The sequence below is a fragment of the Anabrus simplex genome, chromosome 11, assembly GCF_040414725.1.
Source record: "Anabrus simplex isolate iqAnaSimp1 chromosome 11, ASM4041472v1, whole genome shotgun sequence".
Lineage (NCBI taxonomy): Eukaryota > Metazoa > Arthropoda > Insecta > Orthoptera > Tettigoniidae > Anabrus > Anabrus simplex.
The window spans coordinates 109,671,612-109,690,040 of NC_090275.1; the positions used below are offsets into that span (position 1 = coordinate 109,671,612).

The 18,429-nt window shown below is 39.4% G+C and overlaps 1 protein-coding gene across 1 annotated transcript; it reads left to right on the forward strand.

Moving 5' to 3' along the window:
* The first annotated feature begins 863 nt into the window (after positions 1–863).
* Positions 864–18,002, forward strand: LOC136883238 (general odorant-binding protein 28a). The gene is made up of 7 exons (XM_067155441.2): positions 864–921; positions 3,756–3,813; positions 7,535–7,578; positions 9,254–9,289; positions 12,256–12,370; positions 14,040–14,117; positions 17,898–18,002. Exons 1-7 carry the CDS (start codon positions 865–867, stop codon positions 17,915–17,917), a joined length of 408 nt encoding a protein of 135 aa, XP_067011542.2. The 5' UTR covers position 864; the 3' UTR covers positions 17,918–18,002.
* Positions 18,003–18,429: the final 427 nt, after the last annotated feature.

The window sequence follows — 18,429 nt, forward strand, 5'->3', positions numbered from 1 at the left end:
CCACTGAGCTATTGTCGTTCTTCTGCGAATCACCAACTCGTGTCGCCCTGGAAAACACCTTGTCCAACCGTAAATTGCTTTAACGTGACTTTCAGGAATTTCCATTCTTTCAGAAATTTTTCGTCCTTCAAACTGTAGCATTTGAACTGAAATAGAAAATCCGTCTGCTCGTGTTTTATGTACGTACTTAAAAGATATTTCTGGATATCGCGTTACTTCCCGCGAAATGCCTGACGATTCTGTGACGTGCATCTTTATTCAAATCCAATTCCGCACGTTTTTCATCAACATCAAACTTCCTTCCCGCTTCTCTTTTACCATTTCCTTCGGCGTAATACACAACTTTTTAATTTTAATTTTGAAGTGTATCTTGCTCTGACACGACCCACGTTCCTCAGCTTACAGCGGTCAACTGCTATGCAAACAATGAATGTTGTACTTTCACCACCCTCAACCCCTCAGCTAAGGCTGTACCTGATATCTTTTGGCGAGAAGTGAACTCGAAGAAATGTACATGACTACCACATTTCGTTGAACGAAGCTACGTACTTTGAGACTAAAAAAGAATTAAGAAAAAACCCACAAATGTTGTCTGAAAAATCAGCTGCGGGTTATACACGCGTAACTACGGTATTTTGTCCAAAATAAATGCCTGAACTTCCGGGCTTTACGCTACTTGTTGAAGGTCCCGTTCAACATCCGCTACTTTGACAGCCGTGACGACCTTCCTGTCTCTTGATTGATCGTCAGTCTCCCGATGATGTGTTAGTAACTGAAGGTGTTTCCTGTGAATTAGGTTGTTCACACCACGTCCCCTATAAAAGACAGCACGAAGGCTTCCTTGTTACTCTAAACATCACCACCATGAAGACCGCTCCTGTTCTGGCTCTGTTTTGTCTCTTGGCCACTTCCTGGGCCCAGGTGAGTTTACACTTTGTGTTCGAGTTACTCCACTACAGCACCAATATGGCAGACCTGAATAAGACCCTTTTTTCATTTATCTGTTAATAACAACGCCATAATTTACAGTCGCGACTTCACTAAATGCAACTTAAAAGCTTTCCAATCCGTCGAACACACAAGTACAATTATTATTATTATTATTATTATTATTATTATTATTATTATTATTTATTTCACAACTTTATAGTTGCTAATATAGCACGTATTTCGATATTTTACATACAATAAACAGAGCTTAATCATAATTTACATAATTTTACAATCTATGCACTCATTATTCTCTTCGTATGGAACATTCAGGAATGTTCTAACGATGTTCCAAGTTTTTAGAAATGATTTTAGTGTGAGTCCAGTGAGAGAAAGGAGAAAGGGAAGAATTGTCACTGTATCTTGTTTCCAAATCCTTGCTACTTCCATAGCCATCGACCTTCTCGCTGTATTTCTCTTTCGTATTGTGGTCATGCTGGATAGCGACGTCCATGAGATATGTGTGTTGCTTATTTTTCGTTGTTAATGCTATGTCTGGTCTATTGTGCGGACTTGTTTTATCTGTATGTATTGTTCGATTCCAGTAGAGTTTAACATTTTCCAGTACACTTTGTGGGGAGTAAGACACCTTTTCTGGTTCAAGGATCGGGTCAGGCAATTTCTTTGTGTATAACTTTGCCTACATCACTACCAATGTATGATGTTGACGCTAGTAATCTGCACTTCCTGCACTCGTTGTTCTTAGCAATGGGATCTTTAAGAATATGTGTCCTATGACTCCTTGCTGAGATCATTTTATCTTAGATCGCTTACATCACTTAGTTGAATCCCTCAGTTTCTGGAAATAACTCTCCCCTAGACAGCCATGAGTTTGAAAGTTGTTTGTCAATGTTAACATAATTTCACTGGTTGTAATACCTTCCATGAAGTTCTTTACTAGCCCATCTCACTATCTTCTCCCTGTGCAGGATGTTCGTGTCTTTGATATTTGTATAGCTCTCATGTAAATACAGAGGTATGCAGTTAGGATCTGCCTTAACTACAGCTTTATGTTCAATGCTGCCATCTGTCCGGCAATAATAATAATAATAATAATAATAATAATAATAATAATAATAATAATAATAATAATAATAATAATAATAATAATTTACCCCACTCCTCATTTCCCTAGTATGCTTCTTCAGTGTGACACCTAGGCTATCTATTACAGCTGCTGCCATAGCTGTAGAGGATCAAACCAGCCTTTGGGTTGAATATGCAACATACACATTATTATTATTATTATTATTATTATTATTATTATTATTATTATTATTATTATTATTATTATTATTATTATTATTATTATTATTATTATTATTATTATTATTATTATTATTATTATTCTGCCATGCTGGCAGGACCTAGTGCCTACAGCGCACTTCGTCTTCTGGTATAGGCTAGAAAAATTTTGTTACCTTCACCTATCTGTCTCATTCTTATCCTTGACTTTGACATTATGAAAGTTACTGAGGTATGAGCGATACTAGTGATACCATTTCTTATACTGCCAGTGCCTGTTATGAATGATGTGAAAATATCGCTCATATGGTCAGTTGGTGCATGCATTTCAGTTGGCTTGGCAGACTGATATGTGATAGCAACGTCTGGCTTAGTGAGGAAAGCAACGGGAAACTACCTCACTCCTCATTTCCCTAGTTTGCCTCTTCAGTGGCACCTAGGCTATCTGTGACAGCTGTTGACGGAGCTGTGGAGGTGCAAACCTGTCTTCGGGCTGAACACACAACACACATTATTACACTCGTTGACAAGTACGATTGTCTTCAACAAGTAAAGTCTAAATCACATGTATTATTTGATGGATGTAGAATCGAATTCTAGAACCAGAGACTCTTCAAAATTGTTGGAACACGGTGTCTTGTGTAACTGCTGGTCCCCGAGGGACGATACGCTGTTTCGCAGCGTTGCGTTTTCCGGCCAGAAGTTTCCTCCGCTGTAGTTCAAAGGAAATAGACCCTTGGTGGATGAATGGATGCCACAACCTCCCAATTTTCAGGGTCAGTTGGACATTTCTTAAGATTCATCTTTACAACGTCTTTGTAGCGTTTTTGTTGCCCACAACTGTTTTCCCTGTCCAACCTTCAGCTAACATATATGATTTGTTTTGGGAGACGCGACTCAGGCATGCGAATATCATGACCAGCCCTTTGAAGCTGGCGTTTTATCATGAGAGCCTCAACGCTGGCTGTATTATCTTGCTCCAAAACACTTCGTTAGTGCATCTGTCGTACCACTTTACTCCTAATGCAGGGACGCCAGTATTTTCCCAGGTATAGCAAGTGCCTTATGTATGCAATCCAAGTTTCACAACCATAAAGTAGGGGCCGGCTCCTTTGTCTCTACTCCAGCATAAATATTCCAAATATTTGAGTGTGACTTGATGATGTCCTTTCAAGAACGAAACTTGTCATTCCTTGCTTAATAGTGTTTCTTTACAGGTATGTTAGAACTTAATATTTCAAATTAAGTGGTGTGTAAAGTTGCACATCAATAGTTACTCATGAAACTGAACACATAAAGCTCTGATATTAAAATACCGTGAAGTTATATATTACAGATGTTGCTTCGCGGTTTGCGGTGTCGAAGGATGCCACAGTCACAGGAAATTTCATTAAAAAAACTCTTATACCTACTTTGTACATTGCTACGCTTAGATTTCCATTTATTGCCATATATTATAGATTAATTCCGTGTGTACATGTATAGAAAAATGCAGTTTATGACATTCTGTGATATTTCAGAGCGACGAGCAGAGGAAGATTTGGGATAAATGCCTGGAACAGGTTGGACTCACACAAGGTAAGATTCTTTGTTGTTTGTACATTATTTGATTACATTGAAAATAATCCATTTAGTGCGTGAAATGTTTATTTTTCTGTAAGAATTCTGAATGGCAGGAAAACCGCCTAATGTTATTTCAAATGTGAGATATTGTCTGTGAAAATTTTGTTGCCTTGACCATTGAATTTCCGCAGGGGAAAGTGATATTTCAATACATTTCGTTAAAACTCGCTACAGTTTCCAAAATCCTACAAATTCCTCAAAATTTCTAACTGTGCTCACAACCGAGGTGACGAGTTTCATTTATATGTTTAGAGGCAATGCTTTGATCAAACATGAAAGAGTTTTGCCTGTACATTGCTCAGAATTTGAAGATAATGGTATTTCTGTATCGGCCATTCCCACAGTAACAAAGAAATGCACTTTTTACTTTTCGGTAATTTCTGTCTGTCTGTCTATCTGATGTATGTATGTACACGCATCACAAGAAAACTGCTAAAGAGAATTTGTTGAAAATTGGTGTGTAAAGTCGAGGGATGAGCCAATACAATCTATGATATAAATCATTTTATTCACGCTGAGTGAAATGGTAGTTTATGGGAAGGACTAATATTTAATTCTAAAATATTTATATTATTAGTGGTCCTGTAGATAAATACTACATAACTAAATTTGTATAGAATTACATTTCTGATCACTCATGTCTTATACATTTTTACCATACTGGCTATGATAACACTGATATTCATGAATTTCTATATTTGTTGCCATGTCCATATCAGTGCCGAGCCATGAGAAAATGGGTTAACAGAATTTAAAATCGGTATATAGAGTCGGGGAATAAGAAACTACAGTCTAAGCTATAAACAATTTTACTCACCCTGGATGAAACTGTAGTTTAGGGGAAGGCGCCTACAATTTAAGTTTTAAATACCTGTTATTCATCTTATCGAAAAGTACTACATAACAAAAGTTATAGAGAATACAATTTCCGACAATTCTTGTTTTATTCAGTTTTACCGTACCGACTATGATAAGAGTGGTATTTCAGAGTCGGAAGTAAACTAAATGAAAAGGCCTACAATATCGAAAATGCATAACATTGATCAACAATAACATTACATTGACCGTTGTTTGTTGTAATGTTCTTTGTCTCTTATGCTGTCACTCAACTCCGATAGATGGGATTACTGCTGCGTACCGAGTATAACAGCCTGACTGAATATTGTCGGGAAATAGCTGGGGAGTTAGAAAACTTTCTTCTTTAGCACGCCATTCCTCTGGTTCAAACATTTTCTGATACTGCTGATACGTAACACACTGGTTCATCATAGTATTCCAGCCATTCGATCCCTACTCTGACGTGCTGTTTTGAATGAACAGTGTGCACACTCAAGGCAGAGGCTCACTTAGTAGTAGTATGACCTGTTCTAGAATTACAATATTGGCCTATTCCAAATCATAGCACCACAATTCACTAAACAACTCAAACGAGCCTGAGAAGAGCCGTTTCTTAAGAAAAGCTTCTTCCCCTTCACTTTTATTAAATTCTACATTCATTTTATTCCAAATTAGCAGTGAAGAGGGGGTTTCTCCTCTGGTCTGGAGGAAAAATTTGCCACCAAGTCAGATAGATTTTTCCGCTGCCATTGTAGTGAATTGAGATTTTCCGACTCATCAGGTATTCCTAGGAAGCATGTTATTAAAAAGGCATGGTTTTCCCCCAGGACTCTCCACTATTCGAACCCCCGCTGAAAAAAGACGAATAGTGTTCACGGATCACGGCTGTCTGCGGCTTGGTCATTCCAGCTCTGGAACTTTGGACTGTTAGATCGGCAGCATAGTACTGTTAGTTAAAAGTGAGAAAATCTGTGGTTATTCATTTGACCGAGTATTTCATATGGAAGCATTGTTTTTAATCGCGCCATTCCTACTGACGTCAATATAATGACCTTTGTTCATTTCAGTTGGCAAAACCACTAAGACAGTCTTTGTGATGATTTAAAAAGGCAGATGGAGAGTGAGTGTCCGCCATTATAATGAAAACTCCACAACCTGATTTTGACTGATGGTAGGCAAGCCGGTCTACCATTACAATGAGAATTCCCTAACCCAGCCTTCATATGAGAAAGTACGTTTGGTGACTTCCCCGTCGCGTTTCTAGAGTAAGTTTAAGAGCTATAGTCTTGCTCACAACGTGTACACTACCTAACCTATAATTCTGTATACAATGTAGAATTCCGTAGCGAAGCACGGGTACATCAGCTAGTCTATACAAATAAAATTACCAATTTGTGTGCACGGTTCAAATGTTCCGTTCATGCCGTTCTTATCAGTTATTAAGTACAGGGTGACCCAAAAGTTCGTTAACATTTGACGGGGCAATACTTCACGGAATATTCGAGGGAGAGAGGTAATAATTTACGCACGTGATTGGAATGACATGGATTTTATTGACACGAACAACAAGTGCACAAATAGGCCAACAGATGGCGCTGGACAGCAACATGTAAGTGATGTCGCGTTAGACCCATGTACGATATAAAAGGAGCTCTCGTGCATCAGATGCGCCTGCAATCGCGGCATGTTGACGTTACCAGAAAGGTATTTGTTACTGAAGCTTAATTTACTTTTCTTTTGGTGTCAGTAAAACTCCATTTCATGTCAATCATGTGTGTCAATTATATCCATACCATCAATATTACGAGAAGTAATTCCTCATGAAATGTTAACGGACGTTTGGGTCATCCTGTATGTTGGGGGACTCCCTGTCGAGTCGGTACAGGTGTATTTGTTTCACCCGGAAGTGCATGGGTTACATTCCCTTTCAGGAAGTCCAAAAATATAACAAATGAGATTTCCATTTGCGAAGATGGACATGCTCCTGGGTTTCAGTCAGCCTACAGAGCTTCGTAGGCATAAAGAGGCTAAACGGCAGGTACACATGCAGCCTCGTTCTCCCGCATGCATTGCGTACAATCTGTGTTATCATATCAGTCATCAGAAGTACAAGCACAAAGGGAACAGAGTGTTAGTGGATTAAGGCAGGAAACGATGTAGTGTCTCCTACACCTGGATCTTTGACTCTCAGAGCCAGAGGCTGTACGTGTATAAATTAATGTGTTATTATAATTCATTTTCTTCATCCTTGGCGTGTTTACAATTGCACCCTGTAACAGAACGTGTGTAGTAAAGTGACTGCTATTTGTTTCACATCCGAAATACAGCATGTTGTAGCGCTCCTTTGTGAACCAGCGATTAGGCATCCCATTCATCACTAGTTCATGCGGTACAGTTGCAAGTAGAAAGCACGGGGCTGGTGGACCACCTGGTATAGAGTATTATACCTGGTGGGGACGGAAGTCCGTCCGTATCGCCATTTACAATGCCTGGAAAGTATGCATTGCCACGTAACAGCGTGGAAAGACAAGTTGGCCGCCATTACAGTGCAAGGTCACCTGTGTTTTCGCCGTTCAGAACGCCTGTAAGGTATGCATAGCCACTTAACAGCGTGGAAGGACAAGTTGCCGGCCATTCCAGTGCAAGGATACCTGTGTTATTGCTGTGTAGAATGGGTTGTGGTGTCCTCAGGCTGAATTTTCCTAATATATTTATGTCCCCACCAGACATATAATGATACTAATTAAGAATTATGTCCCTTACGTAGAACTGATTTGTGAATGCTACTCGTACAAAAGTATCGACCTCTTGATAAGAATTTCTATTTATCTGCTTTCAGACGAGGTAAAAACAGACCCCGACGCCACGAAGCAGTCAACTAAGGTACGTACCACCTGAACACACAAATAACATTAATGAAGTGAGAGTAAAAAATCATAGAGTCTAGTGCAGAGCTCCTTGACACGAAAGTCTGCGAATACGGTCAAAACCATCGGCGGTAGCGTGTCACAATTGTGACAGTCGCAGGGTGTTTAGGGTTTCCTACAATTACGTACTAGAAATAAAAGACAAGTATTTTGTGAATAATAAATTTTATTCAAGCAATATACTAAAAACGTTTTCACCCTTCCTTGCCAGTGTCACATCTTTCATGAACCAAAGTCTATCGCAAACATCACACGCAAAACCAAATTCATTGTCCCGACTTGCAGCAAGATACATTAATACGATTCCAAAGTTGTTCACGAGCAGTTCCTTAAATCACATCCAATTGTGGAAAATTCAAATCCACTGGTTCACTTTTCTTGCCTTCTTATAAAATCATACTTTACGTAGATGCACCTTAATTTACTACAAAGTAGCTACTTATAGTAAATTGTTTTTGCTGCTTCAATTTCTAATAGTATCGCCTACTACGCTCTTTTGGTTTCATTTCTTTTATTCCTTTGTCATTCACTTTCCACGTTTCAACTGTTACTTTCGCACATTTTCGCCCAATCCTAATCAAATCTTTATTTTCCATTATTAATGTTCTTACTCTATACAAATGACTACGATGTATTGACAACAACAGTTAACCTCCATCTGAGGGCGCGAGTCAACACAGCGCCATCTTTTAACAGAATATGCGCGTGACGTCACATATTTAGAAGAAGTACCCAATAATTGTAAGCCAGTCAACTGTCTTCTGACAATTGTCTCACCAACTGGCAACATGTAAACGTTGGTAACACTGCTCTCAAAGTCTTGATGACAAGCTAAGTGGCCACACTATCCCATCACATCACCTGAATGCGAGTCTCATGCAGGGTGACCCGGGAGGAAAGTTCAATATTGTAGAATGTGGCAGTAGCCTACTGCTTATTGTGATCAAAAGTGTTCATATGAACATGGGGTGAATATGAAATGGTTGTCAGATAGCTGTGTTTGGATGTAAACATTGATAACCAGGAGAAAAACTGTATTGTTTAAATTGCTTTAATTTTTTTCAGTACCAGTCATAACACGATTACAATGCACAACCTATTTGTTTCATGTCTTATCATTTTGTGGTCTAGTGATAATGATTTCACAATAAGTTCTCAAAGATCCCACAATCGACCTCAAAGTATTTGTCAACTCGCTGAAGATTATGAGGCGTTGCCCGTTACGATCATCGTGACCTTCCTGTACACTAGCAAAAGCACCCATTATCTAAGCGATCAGCTCGTCTCGTGTATTAACTTCTCTTCTGTAAGCGTCACTCTTCATCCCATTCAACATCCAAGGGTTGAGGTCGAGAGACCACGGTGGCCAGGGAATGGTACTAAAAAGCTAACATGATGGCACAACCACGACCAATCCACCGATTACGAACTGTGGTATGATATGCTCCCTTACCTGGTACCAATAATGAGGAAGAGCTCCATCATGTTGAAAGTGCAGGCAAAGGAACACAGGTCTATATCGACAACCATATCATATTGTGTCCATATTGCCCTTTCCGCCAGAGTCACCGTGAATATTGATATGGGTAATATATTGTTATTAATACTTGGTTTTCTTTTTGTTTCCATAGTGCTTCTACTCGTGCGTCGTACAAAACAACGGAGTGGTAAGTAAGAAAGAAATTAAGTTTCTCAAACATTCCACTTAACAGTAATATGTTAGTTAAACTAAACACTGATCTGCATTTAGGGCTCTCGCCAACGTGAAAGATTCCCTGCAGTTTTTTCTTAAATGACATAAAAATAATTTGGAAATGTACTAAGCATCTACCTTGATAAAATATTCCAATTCCTAATTCCTATTACTACGACTATGAACGAGTATTTTCCCCATTATTTTGTTTTAAATTCCAACTTTACCTTCATTTTCTAATATTTCTTCCTTTTAAAATCTCCACTCAAACTTATACGTCTCCCCATCTCTCCACTGACAGCTCGAAATATACCGCTTAGTAGAGCAGCTCGTCTCCTTACTTCCAAGTCTTCCCAGCCCAACGTTTGCAACATTCTACCAACACTAATCTTTTGTCGAAATCACACAGAACAAATCAGTTACGGCGATTGAGGTGCGGCGGGGGCAGCCGCTTAAGCATGGCAAGTAATTTTCTCCTCACAGTTGCACGGTGCTAACTAACAATGTTCAAATGTCCTGTAAAACATGACACTCATAGTACATGCACACAGCCCAAGATGGCGGTGTAATGGGCAGGTATCATCCACAGAGCGATGGAACTGCAGTAGTGATTCAGGATCTGTGCAGAATATACGTGATGGGATTGAACATTCTGGAACACTTGCCATACTCACTGGATCTGGCTCCATGCGATTTTGACCTCATCCCAAAAGCGAAAAAAGATTTGCCGTGGGAGATGGTTTGAGATACCAGAGAGCAGTGCTAACGTTATGAAACATGAGACTACAAAATTCACACATGATGAGGTGACTTGAATCCGACATCTCTTGCATCGTTCGCAACGAATTGTAGACAATCTTGGGGACTACTTTGAGGCTTAGCCGTAAAGGTCACTTTACATTATACAGCACAAAGATTTCATGGCTCACAGTTTCCTTGCTACACCTGGTAAACCTACTCGGCATTTTTCATGCATTCCCCTGCTCATTACACTTCCCACTGCCAACTGCACTTTTACATTTTTTGGTAGATCCAGGATTCGTGCGAAAAACTAAATAGCTGCTACGACTTATGGTCCAACCCTACAATGTTATGATAATTAAGTTGAAATAATGATGTACAAAGGTAAAAAGAACATACTACCGTAATCGTCCTATGTCCACGAAGCCGCACTTCTCTCACGCCAACGAACAGTGTTGACACATCGCCATGTCATCACCACTTTCTTCGGAGGGGCTGTTTGAGGATCCAACCATCTCAAGCATACCTGTCAAAGAACGCCACTTAAAGCCACATAGTACTCAAGCGATTAGGGTCTTATAAAATGAGGTCTCCGTCAGCAGTCATTGTCGATCCATGATACTCAAAGTTCCTTGTTTTTGGCAGGTTCAGTACCACTGCTTTTGATGGTATCTTAATCATTTACAACTGTAATTTTCTTGACGTTGAGACGTAGGCCAACTGCTGCAAGACTGCCGTTGCAGGCTTGGACTTGACTATGAAGGTCAGTTTTACCACCAGCTGCCAACAGCACATCGTAAGCATAGAGTAGAGTTCAAGTGCATTTTTCTGCATATCTGTTGTACTGGTATCCTTCGCAGCGATGAAGAGAGAAGAGGGAGCCTATCTCTGATGGACGCTCACAGAAACAGTAAAATAACCGGATAATACAGCTGCTAATTGAATCCAACTCTTCACAGCATGGCAGAGCAGTTTTACTCTTCAGGTACTCCGCACTCACAGATGTCAATCCAAATCAATTCGAGCGTTACTCAGCCTTTTTTTCAGGTCAAGGAAATCAAGGTGTAGGTCGTTTGGGTTCTCAAGATTCTTTTCGGTAAGAAAACGAGCAACATGGAGACCATCAATCGTTTCACTGATTGGTGGCAAGTCTGATAATTTGCCAGATCCCTTTACTGATGATAATTCCAAAGATCTTCATTGTGTGGGATAGGAGTACTGGTTCCAAATTCGAACTGTGGTACTGCATGTCCACTTGGCTATAATTCTTCTATCTTTAGTGATCATTTTAAAGAAGTTCATCGGCAATTGTGTTGAATCCCTGTGTGCTGATTTCCACAGTTCTGTAGATAGTTCGACTGATCCAGAGTCATTCCCAATTTAATTTTATTCAGTGCTTCAACGACCTCAGCCTCGGTGATTAGCATAATTGGGCCCTGAACAGGTGTGAAATCTGGAGTTAGAGGATGTAGTCACTCATCATTGCTGATTTCCTCAAAGTATCGCCAAAATATGTTTGTTATCTTGTTTCTATTGGTGATAATTTGCCTTCTTGATCATTCATTCGATAATAAATGTCTATGTCAACTACCTCTCTGTGCCGATTCTGAAAATGCCGCTAACACTTGGACACTTCTCGAGTCGATGGGCCCAGTTACCTACAGGGAACGGCCTAGCTTTTTCCAGTTCCGATATTTCGACATTGAGCAATGAACGTCACAAAAGTATGTATGCCGGCTTGCCACGAGGGTCTGTCAACGATCCAGTGAGCCTAGTCTTTGAGGAACGAACATCCATCAGCGAATAGAAAACCGAGTTATTGGCCATGTTGGCTGAAAAATATAATTTCTTTTATCCTAAAATTTCCACTTGAAACATACACCTCACCTGACAAACTGATTACGCAGTCATTTTTCACAATGTATTTTATCGTTCAATTTGTGCCTGAATCATAATTAGATGAATTTGTGTGATTTTATATGATTTATTTTCAGTAACATCTGCTTCCGAGTGTAGGAAACACTATTCATTTCTTCTTTAAAATTCACATTTTATGACTTACTACCTTTCCTATGTCATTGCCTGATATGTTTCCCTCTTGGAGAATGTGTAATTTGACAGGGAGCAATTCACAGGTAACCTTGAATATGAGCAATTCACAGTATTCCCAATGAGTGTAATTCTCTGTTTGTGTTTCAGCTCGATGACCAAGGCAAGATCAATGTTGAAAAGATCGAAGAGTATGCTAAGATGGTTACAGATGACGCTCTACGGAAGGAGCTTATCGACAAGACGATGAAGTGTAAGGAAACAGGTGAGTGAGATTGTACAGAAGTGAAAAGGGTTGGTAATCGTCTCAGGAATTAAGGTGATGGTGTGAGGAAGTAAGGTGAGGTACAGGAACAAGAGAACATCGCTGTGCGGTGACAAGGAACAAAAGAACATCGTCATGCCACGGTGACTAGGAACAAGGGAATATCGTCATGCGATGGTGACTACAAACAAGAGAAAATCGTCATGAACATCGTTATGCGATGACTAGGGGCAAGAGAAAATCGTCATGCGATGGTGACCAGAAACAAGAGAAAATCTTCATGAACATCGTTATGCGGTGACTAGGAACAAGATAAATTCGTCATGTGATTGTGACTAGGAACAAGAGAAAGTCGCCATGCGATGGCGACCAGAAAGAAGAGAATATCGTCATGCGATGGTGACTAGGAACAAGAGAACTTCGTCATGTGATGGTGACTACAAACAAGAGAAAATCGTCATGAACATCGTTATGCGATGACTAGGGACAAGATAAATTCGTCATGTGATTGTGACTAGGAACAAGAGAAAGTCGCCATGCGATGGCGACCAGAAAGAAGAGAATATCGTCATGCGATGGTGACTAGGAACAAGAGAACTTCGTCATGTGATGGTGACTACAAACAAGAGAAAATCGTCATGAACATCGTTATGCGATGACTAGGGACAAGAGAAAATCGTCATGCGATGGTGACCAGGAACAAGGGAAGATCGTCGTGTGGTGACTAGGAACAAGATAAATTCATCATGCGATAGCGACGAGAAACAAGAGAACATCGTCATGCGATGACTAGGAACAAGGCAACTTCGCCATGCGTTGTATAGGAACAAGATGACATCGTTATGAGGTCTACAATTAACCAGTCATTAAAACCAAATTTTAAAAACACATTAACATGATATAACACCACACAAAATTTGCAGTTGATTAGTTGATTGGTGGCAAAGTTATTGACAAATTATTGAATTTTTATATATTGCATGTAAAACCTTTCGTCACAGTTTTCATTCTTCTGAGCTGTAATTTGACAGACTTGACAAAAATATCCATATGTTTAAGAAAAGCTCCGGTGGGTATAAACTATTGGAAATATGAGTTTTCCTCTTTTTCAATTATTCATCCAATAGGGCAAAAGTCTACTTTCTGCTATTTCAGAAGTAAAAATATGAAGGTGTATTCAGCTAAAAGTAAAATCCTGTACTACTACTCCTAATTCTCTGAAAAGTCCAGGTCAATATGATAAGAACTCAGTCGCAAGGAGGATTTCATGCACGGCAAAGAGCAGAACAAGTTTGAGGTAGATACAAGCAGTTGAAGATTTCAAGAAACATACTTGCTTTAAAACTGCCTTGGACTTCCTCAGATGTCCTTCTCCTCTTACACACAGTGAAGGGCTACTACAAGGTAAATATATTGCAGCGGCAAAGATCTTTGAAGACAATTTTGTCTGACAGCATGAGAGGAAGGGCGTCGGCTTGCTCTATACTCGCCTTTAAATCAGACATTTAGAGCATCAGGAAACAATTGATAACGGGATTTGAAAAAGGAATAATTGGGGAATTCTGTAACGTTAAAACTGAAAATTCCATATTTGTTTTGTCAAAAATATCATCTTTTCAGTCTTGTCCCCCCTTACCTAATAGACCTGTCTACTTGTGTGTGTTCACAGTGGAGGCTAGTGGCACCACCGACCTGTGTGAAAGAGGAGCTGCCTTGTACGTCTGTTCGACGAAGGCCTTCGAATCACGTAAGTCCATCCTGTGTTCCTGTAGAAAGTAACATTCTGCACAATCTTTTAGCTATCAGCTCATCATTAAAGCGTTCAAACTGCAGGGTTGATCTTGGGGTGTAAAATGTGCATTTCTATGCTTTGACTTCTTGCGCTACCGATGGGTTTCTTAACAAACTCAGCTACGCGGGAGCTTGAGTTTTCGCCACTCGATTTTATAACTGATAAAAAAAAATGAAAGCTCTAATTACATTTTTCTCAAAATTCACTTTTCTTAATACCAACAGTCAATAATTATTATCTTCTGAAATATTGCACCTACAGGCATGAACTCGTTTTTTTAATGCTCGGTATCTTTTGCCAATTTTTGAACCACAAATATCTCAAGAATAAAAAATCCCGTATTTAGATCCCTATTGTAACGGTTTTCGAGGATTTCCTAGACTTATTAGAAATAAAAGACAAGTATTATGTGAATAATAAATTTTATTCAGTACACTTGGAATGTGGGTAATAACTCGGTAGTAATATGACGAGTAAAAGTAAGATCAGCCCAATGTGCTGGGAGAGTTGCTCCGCACAACATTCAAATTAAAGTGATGTTAGAGAGAAAATTAAACTCCAACCGGGCGCGCGAGCCAACACAGCGTTTGCATGTTTAGCACATTCTCAATTCTTGTTCCAGCAGGTAGCCTCCTCTTTTGTATATCAACATAAATACTCGTGGCGATAACGCGTTCTAGCCAAACACTAAAAGCGTCTTCAAATTTGTCTTTCCATTTACTCTTTGTCAAGAAACGTAAGTCTACGTTAAGACAGCACTCAAACTTCTCCGTCTACTAATCTCTCCACTGATAGTGCGAAACATACCGCTTAGTCGAGCAGCTCTTTTCTTCCAGAGCTTGCACCATTTTCGTCAGATTACTCTTGGTTCGGAAATTAAATAACATCGTACCTACGTGACCTTGAAAGTTCTTCGAGGCTGGCGCACAAATACTGCTGACGTGTCGATGTGAGCTGGAACAGTGTCGTCGGCAGCCCTCAACTATTATTTTTTCCGTGTTTACACATTTTCACACAAGGGAAAGCTGGGGCTGAATCTTAATTAAGGCCACGGTTGCTACCTTCCCAATCCTAGCCGTTTTCCATTCTCGCATCGCCTAAAACCTTCCATGTGCTAGCATGACGTCAAATCATTAGCAATATAAATTATTCCATGTTCTCTAAAATCGTGCGACGAAGGCGTGATGCTAGTCGTGCGGTGTCCTCCGGCCAGCACCTGAGCGGTGTGACGTAATGTTAATAAGTGAGATTCATCAATAATTTCACCTTATTGGCCTCGGTAAACGCTTAGTGTATTTGCCATTAATACAGCACTAATATATTATATGTTCAGAGAAGTCCGAGTAGTTTATGTATGATTTGATGCAGATTACATGGAGATTTCTGGAACCGTAATTGAGACACTGAGCCGGGTGAAAACATGGAAGTTTTATATCGAAAATATGTCTAGAAAACGAGTGCGGCGAAAGTGGAAAGTATCTCATTTTGAAGAGGAAGGACCACTGTATGCGGGACCGAGTATATGACCTTGGGATTACGTCTTCTTGAGGTACTGAAATCACCCGGACTCCGGCGTAGTGTACGGTCTCAGTGAGTTCTATACGTACGTGGTGGAATGTAATCAAATAGTGACATTTATTTATTTATTTATTTATTTATTTATTTATTTATTTATTTATTTATTTATTTATTTATTTATTTATTTATTTACTTATTTATTTATTTATTTGTTTGTTTGTTTGTTTGTTTGTTTGTTTGTTTAGTTAGTGAGTGAGTGAGTGAGTGAGTGGGTGACTGAGTGAGTGAGTGAGTGAGTGAGTGAGTGAGTGAGTGAGTGAGTGAGTGAGTTAGTTAGTTAGTTAGTTAGTTAGTTAGTTAGTTAGTTAGTTAGTTAGTTAGTTAGTTAGTTAGTTAGTTAGTTAGTTAGTTAGTTAGTTAGTTAGTTAGTTAGTTAGTTAGTTAGTTAGTTAGTTAGTTAGTTAGTTTAGTTAGTTAGTTAGTTAGTTAGTTAGTTAGTTAGTTAGTTAGTTAGTTAGTTAGTTAGTTAGTTAGTTATCACTCCGCTTGTTTGAGACGTCTAAGTCTGCTCCCCATTGCGGGTACTACGCTCGCTGTCACCGCTTTTCTGAGCTCTAAAGTCTTAAATTATATTCTCTGTACATTTTCATAAGAACGAAAGCACAGTTCTTCACAAAAAATACTTCATCGAACGCAGTGTTGCCAACACGGTGGTTTTCCCACTAAATCTAGGTTTTCTTACTCTTCGTCAGTGGGTAAACTTTAACTCTCGGTGGGCAGTGGGAAATCTACTCTTTTTCATGCTTATGTCAGTGTATATATTGGTGTTTTTCTCAATTAATCTTTTATCTAATATAATTGTTCAAATTTAAGTTCTTAAGGTGTGCCCTATCATCCGATCTTTTCTTCTGGTCAAATTTAGCCAAATCGATCTCCTCTCACCAATTCGATTCAGTATCTCTTCATTCGTGATTCTATCTCCCCATCTCACCTTCAGCATTACCACATTTCAAAGGCTCCTATTCTCTTTCTTCCTGGGCTGGTTATTGTCCATGTTTCACTTCCATATAATGCCACGCTCCAGACGAAAGTCTTCAAAAATATTTTTCTAATTCTTTTACAGTCTTAACGTCGTTAAAAGCCGAGCCGGGGAAGACCTGACGGTAGGCGGAGCTTAGATGCAGAACATTCCATTAAAAGAAAGCAGGAAAAGCTTCAATTCGTTTATCTTTTAGAGTATAAGGCCACTTCTTCAAGTTCGAAATGCACTTGGGGGTTTTATGCAGTCATTGATTCCCCTTTCTGAATCATGTAACTTTGACGTTAGGGCAAATATAAATTAATCAGGTGAGTAAACGTGTACTTTCTCAAATGTTCTCAAAGCATGTATTCCACTAATTTCTGGTGTGAAGTGCTGCAAGTATCACCAGGAGCTGGCACCGTTTCTATTCCCGCGCCTAGTACTGCCAAGGTCAAATAAGGAATTGGAGATAATTTTTAGTCCTTAAAACTAAATCCAAGAATGAAATGAGATGCGAAAGGTAAATTTTCTTTTATAGATTCAGGCAGGACAGAATAGAAATAAACATTGCTGTCGTATGAGCTACCACACGTAGTGTTACTGTGAAAGCCTAGCAGACATCTTCCTCTGTGCCTTATATCGAAGTGTTAGGAAAATACAACAGGGATCACTGACTATTAGAAGTACAGCTTGAACTAGTATTAAAGCATATATCTACTTTCCTGTTGATGTACGTCGTATTTTCGCTACTAAACAAAGCTTGACGAGGGTAAGTTGGGGGGGGGGGGTTAGGGTAGGGAGGAAGGTTAGCGGTTTCTGGTGGTTTTCAAGCAGCCGTTTAGTGAGTAATTCTATTCCACTGTTGACAAAACTGATTGAACCTCTACAGTGCCGTTATCCGGGACAGATACTTGCTCTACGCAGAATAAACACAGATCCATTCATTTCATTATAACCGTGTAGTAGAGAAAACTATTGCCATCTGAATGGAGGTGTGTAAGTTTCATGAATTCCATTTTTCTTTTCCTGCCACTACCATCGGCTATGCATACCTTGCATCCAAAATGTTCAGTTTCCTAGTTCCAGAACGTAACTCTCACCTGAACTTCTTCCTTGTTAGTCCATAGAACGATGTCACCTGCAAATAATTGGTTGGAGTAACCCACACTAATCTGAATATCCTCTTCTGATTCCAGTCGGCAAAGAAAAGTCGTGAAGAACAAAATCAAGAAATGACAATGACAGGAGGGGTGAAAACACTTTTACAAGATATTTGTAAACTTATTACGGAGAAAATAAAGTGAAATGTTTTTAAATATTCTTTTCCCCTTCCCAATTAACCATTCATTTAAAAATAATACCTAAACTAGAGTAAGTGACAAATGGGACGCTCTCTGTGTTGTAGTCGATTTCACAAAGTAAAAATAATTTGTCTTGACACAGGTGATATTTAACGGTGTGAAAATTTCCTCGGAGTCCTCTCCATTGATTGTGTGGGAGAAGGCGATAACACTCTTCCCACTCGATACTGACTACAGTAGATCCTCCCAAAATGGCGGGATCAAGCCCGGCATTCGGCACTCGTATGAAATAGCATGTAAACGATCTCTGGTGATACATTTGGGGTGTTTACCCATAAGCATAATTTAAAAACTCAGCCATAGACGCCCAAATGAGATTCGGGCCACTCTAACAACAAGTAGGCCTTGAGTAAAAAGGAAACGTCGA

Excerpts from the sequence above, each read along its gene's own strand:
- LOC136883238 (XM_067155441.2), top strand. The coding sequence starts at position 865 with ATGAAGACCGCTCCTGTTCTGGCTCTGTTTTGTCTCTTGGCCACTTCC. Across the intron at positions 7,579-9,253 it reads CCACGAAGCAGTCAACTAAG|TGCTTCTACTCGTGCGTCGT; the intron begins GTACGTACCACC and ends TTGTTTCCATAG. Across the intron at positions 12,371-14,039 it reads GATGAAGTGTAAGGAAACAG|TGGAGGCTAGTGGCACCACC; the intron begins GTGAGTGAGATT and ends GTGTGTTCACAG.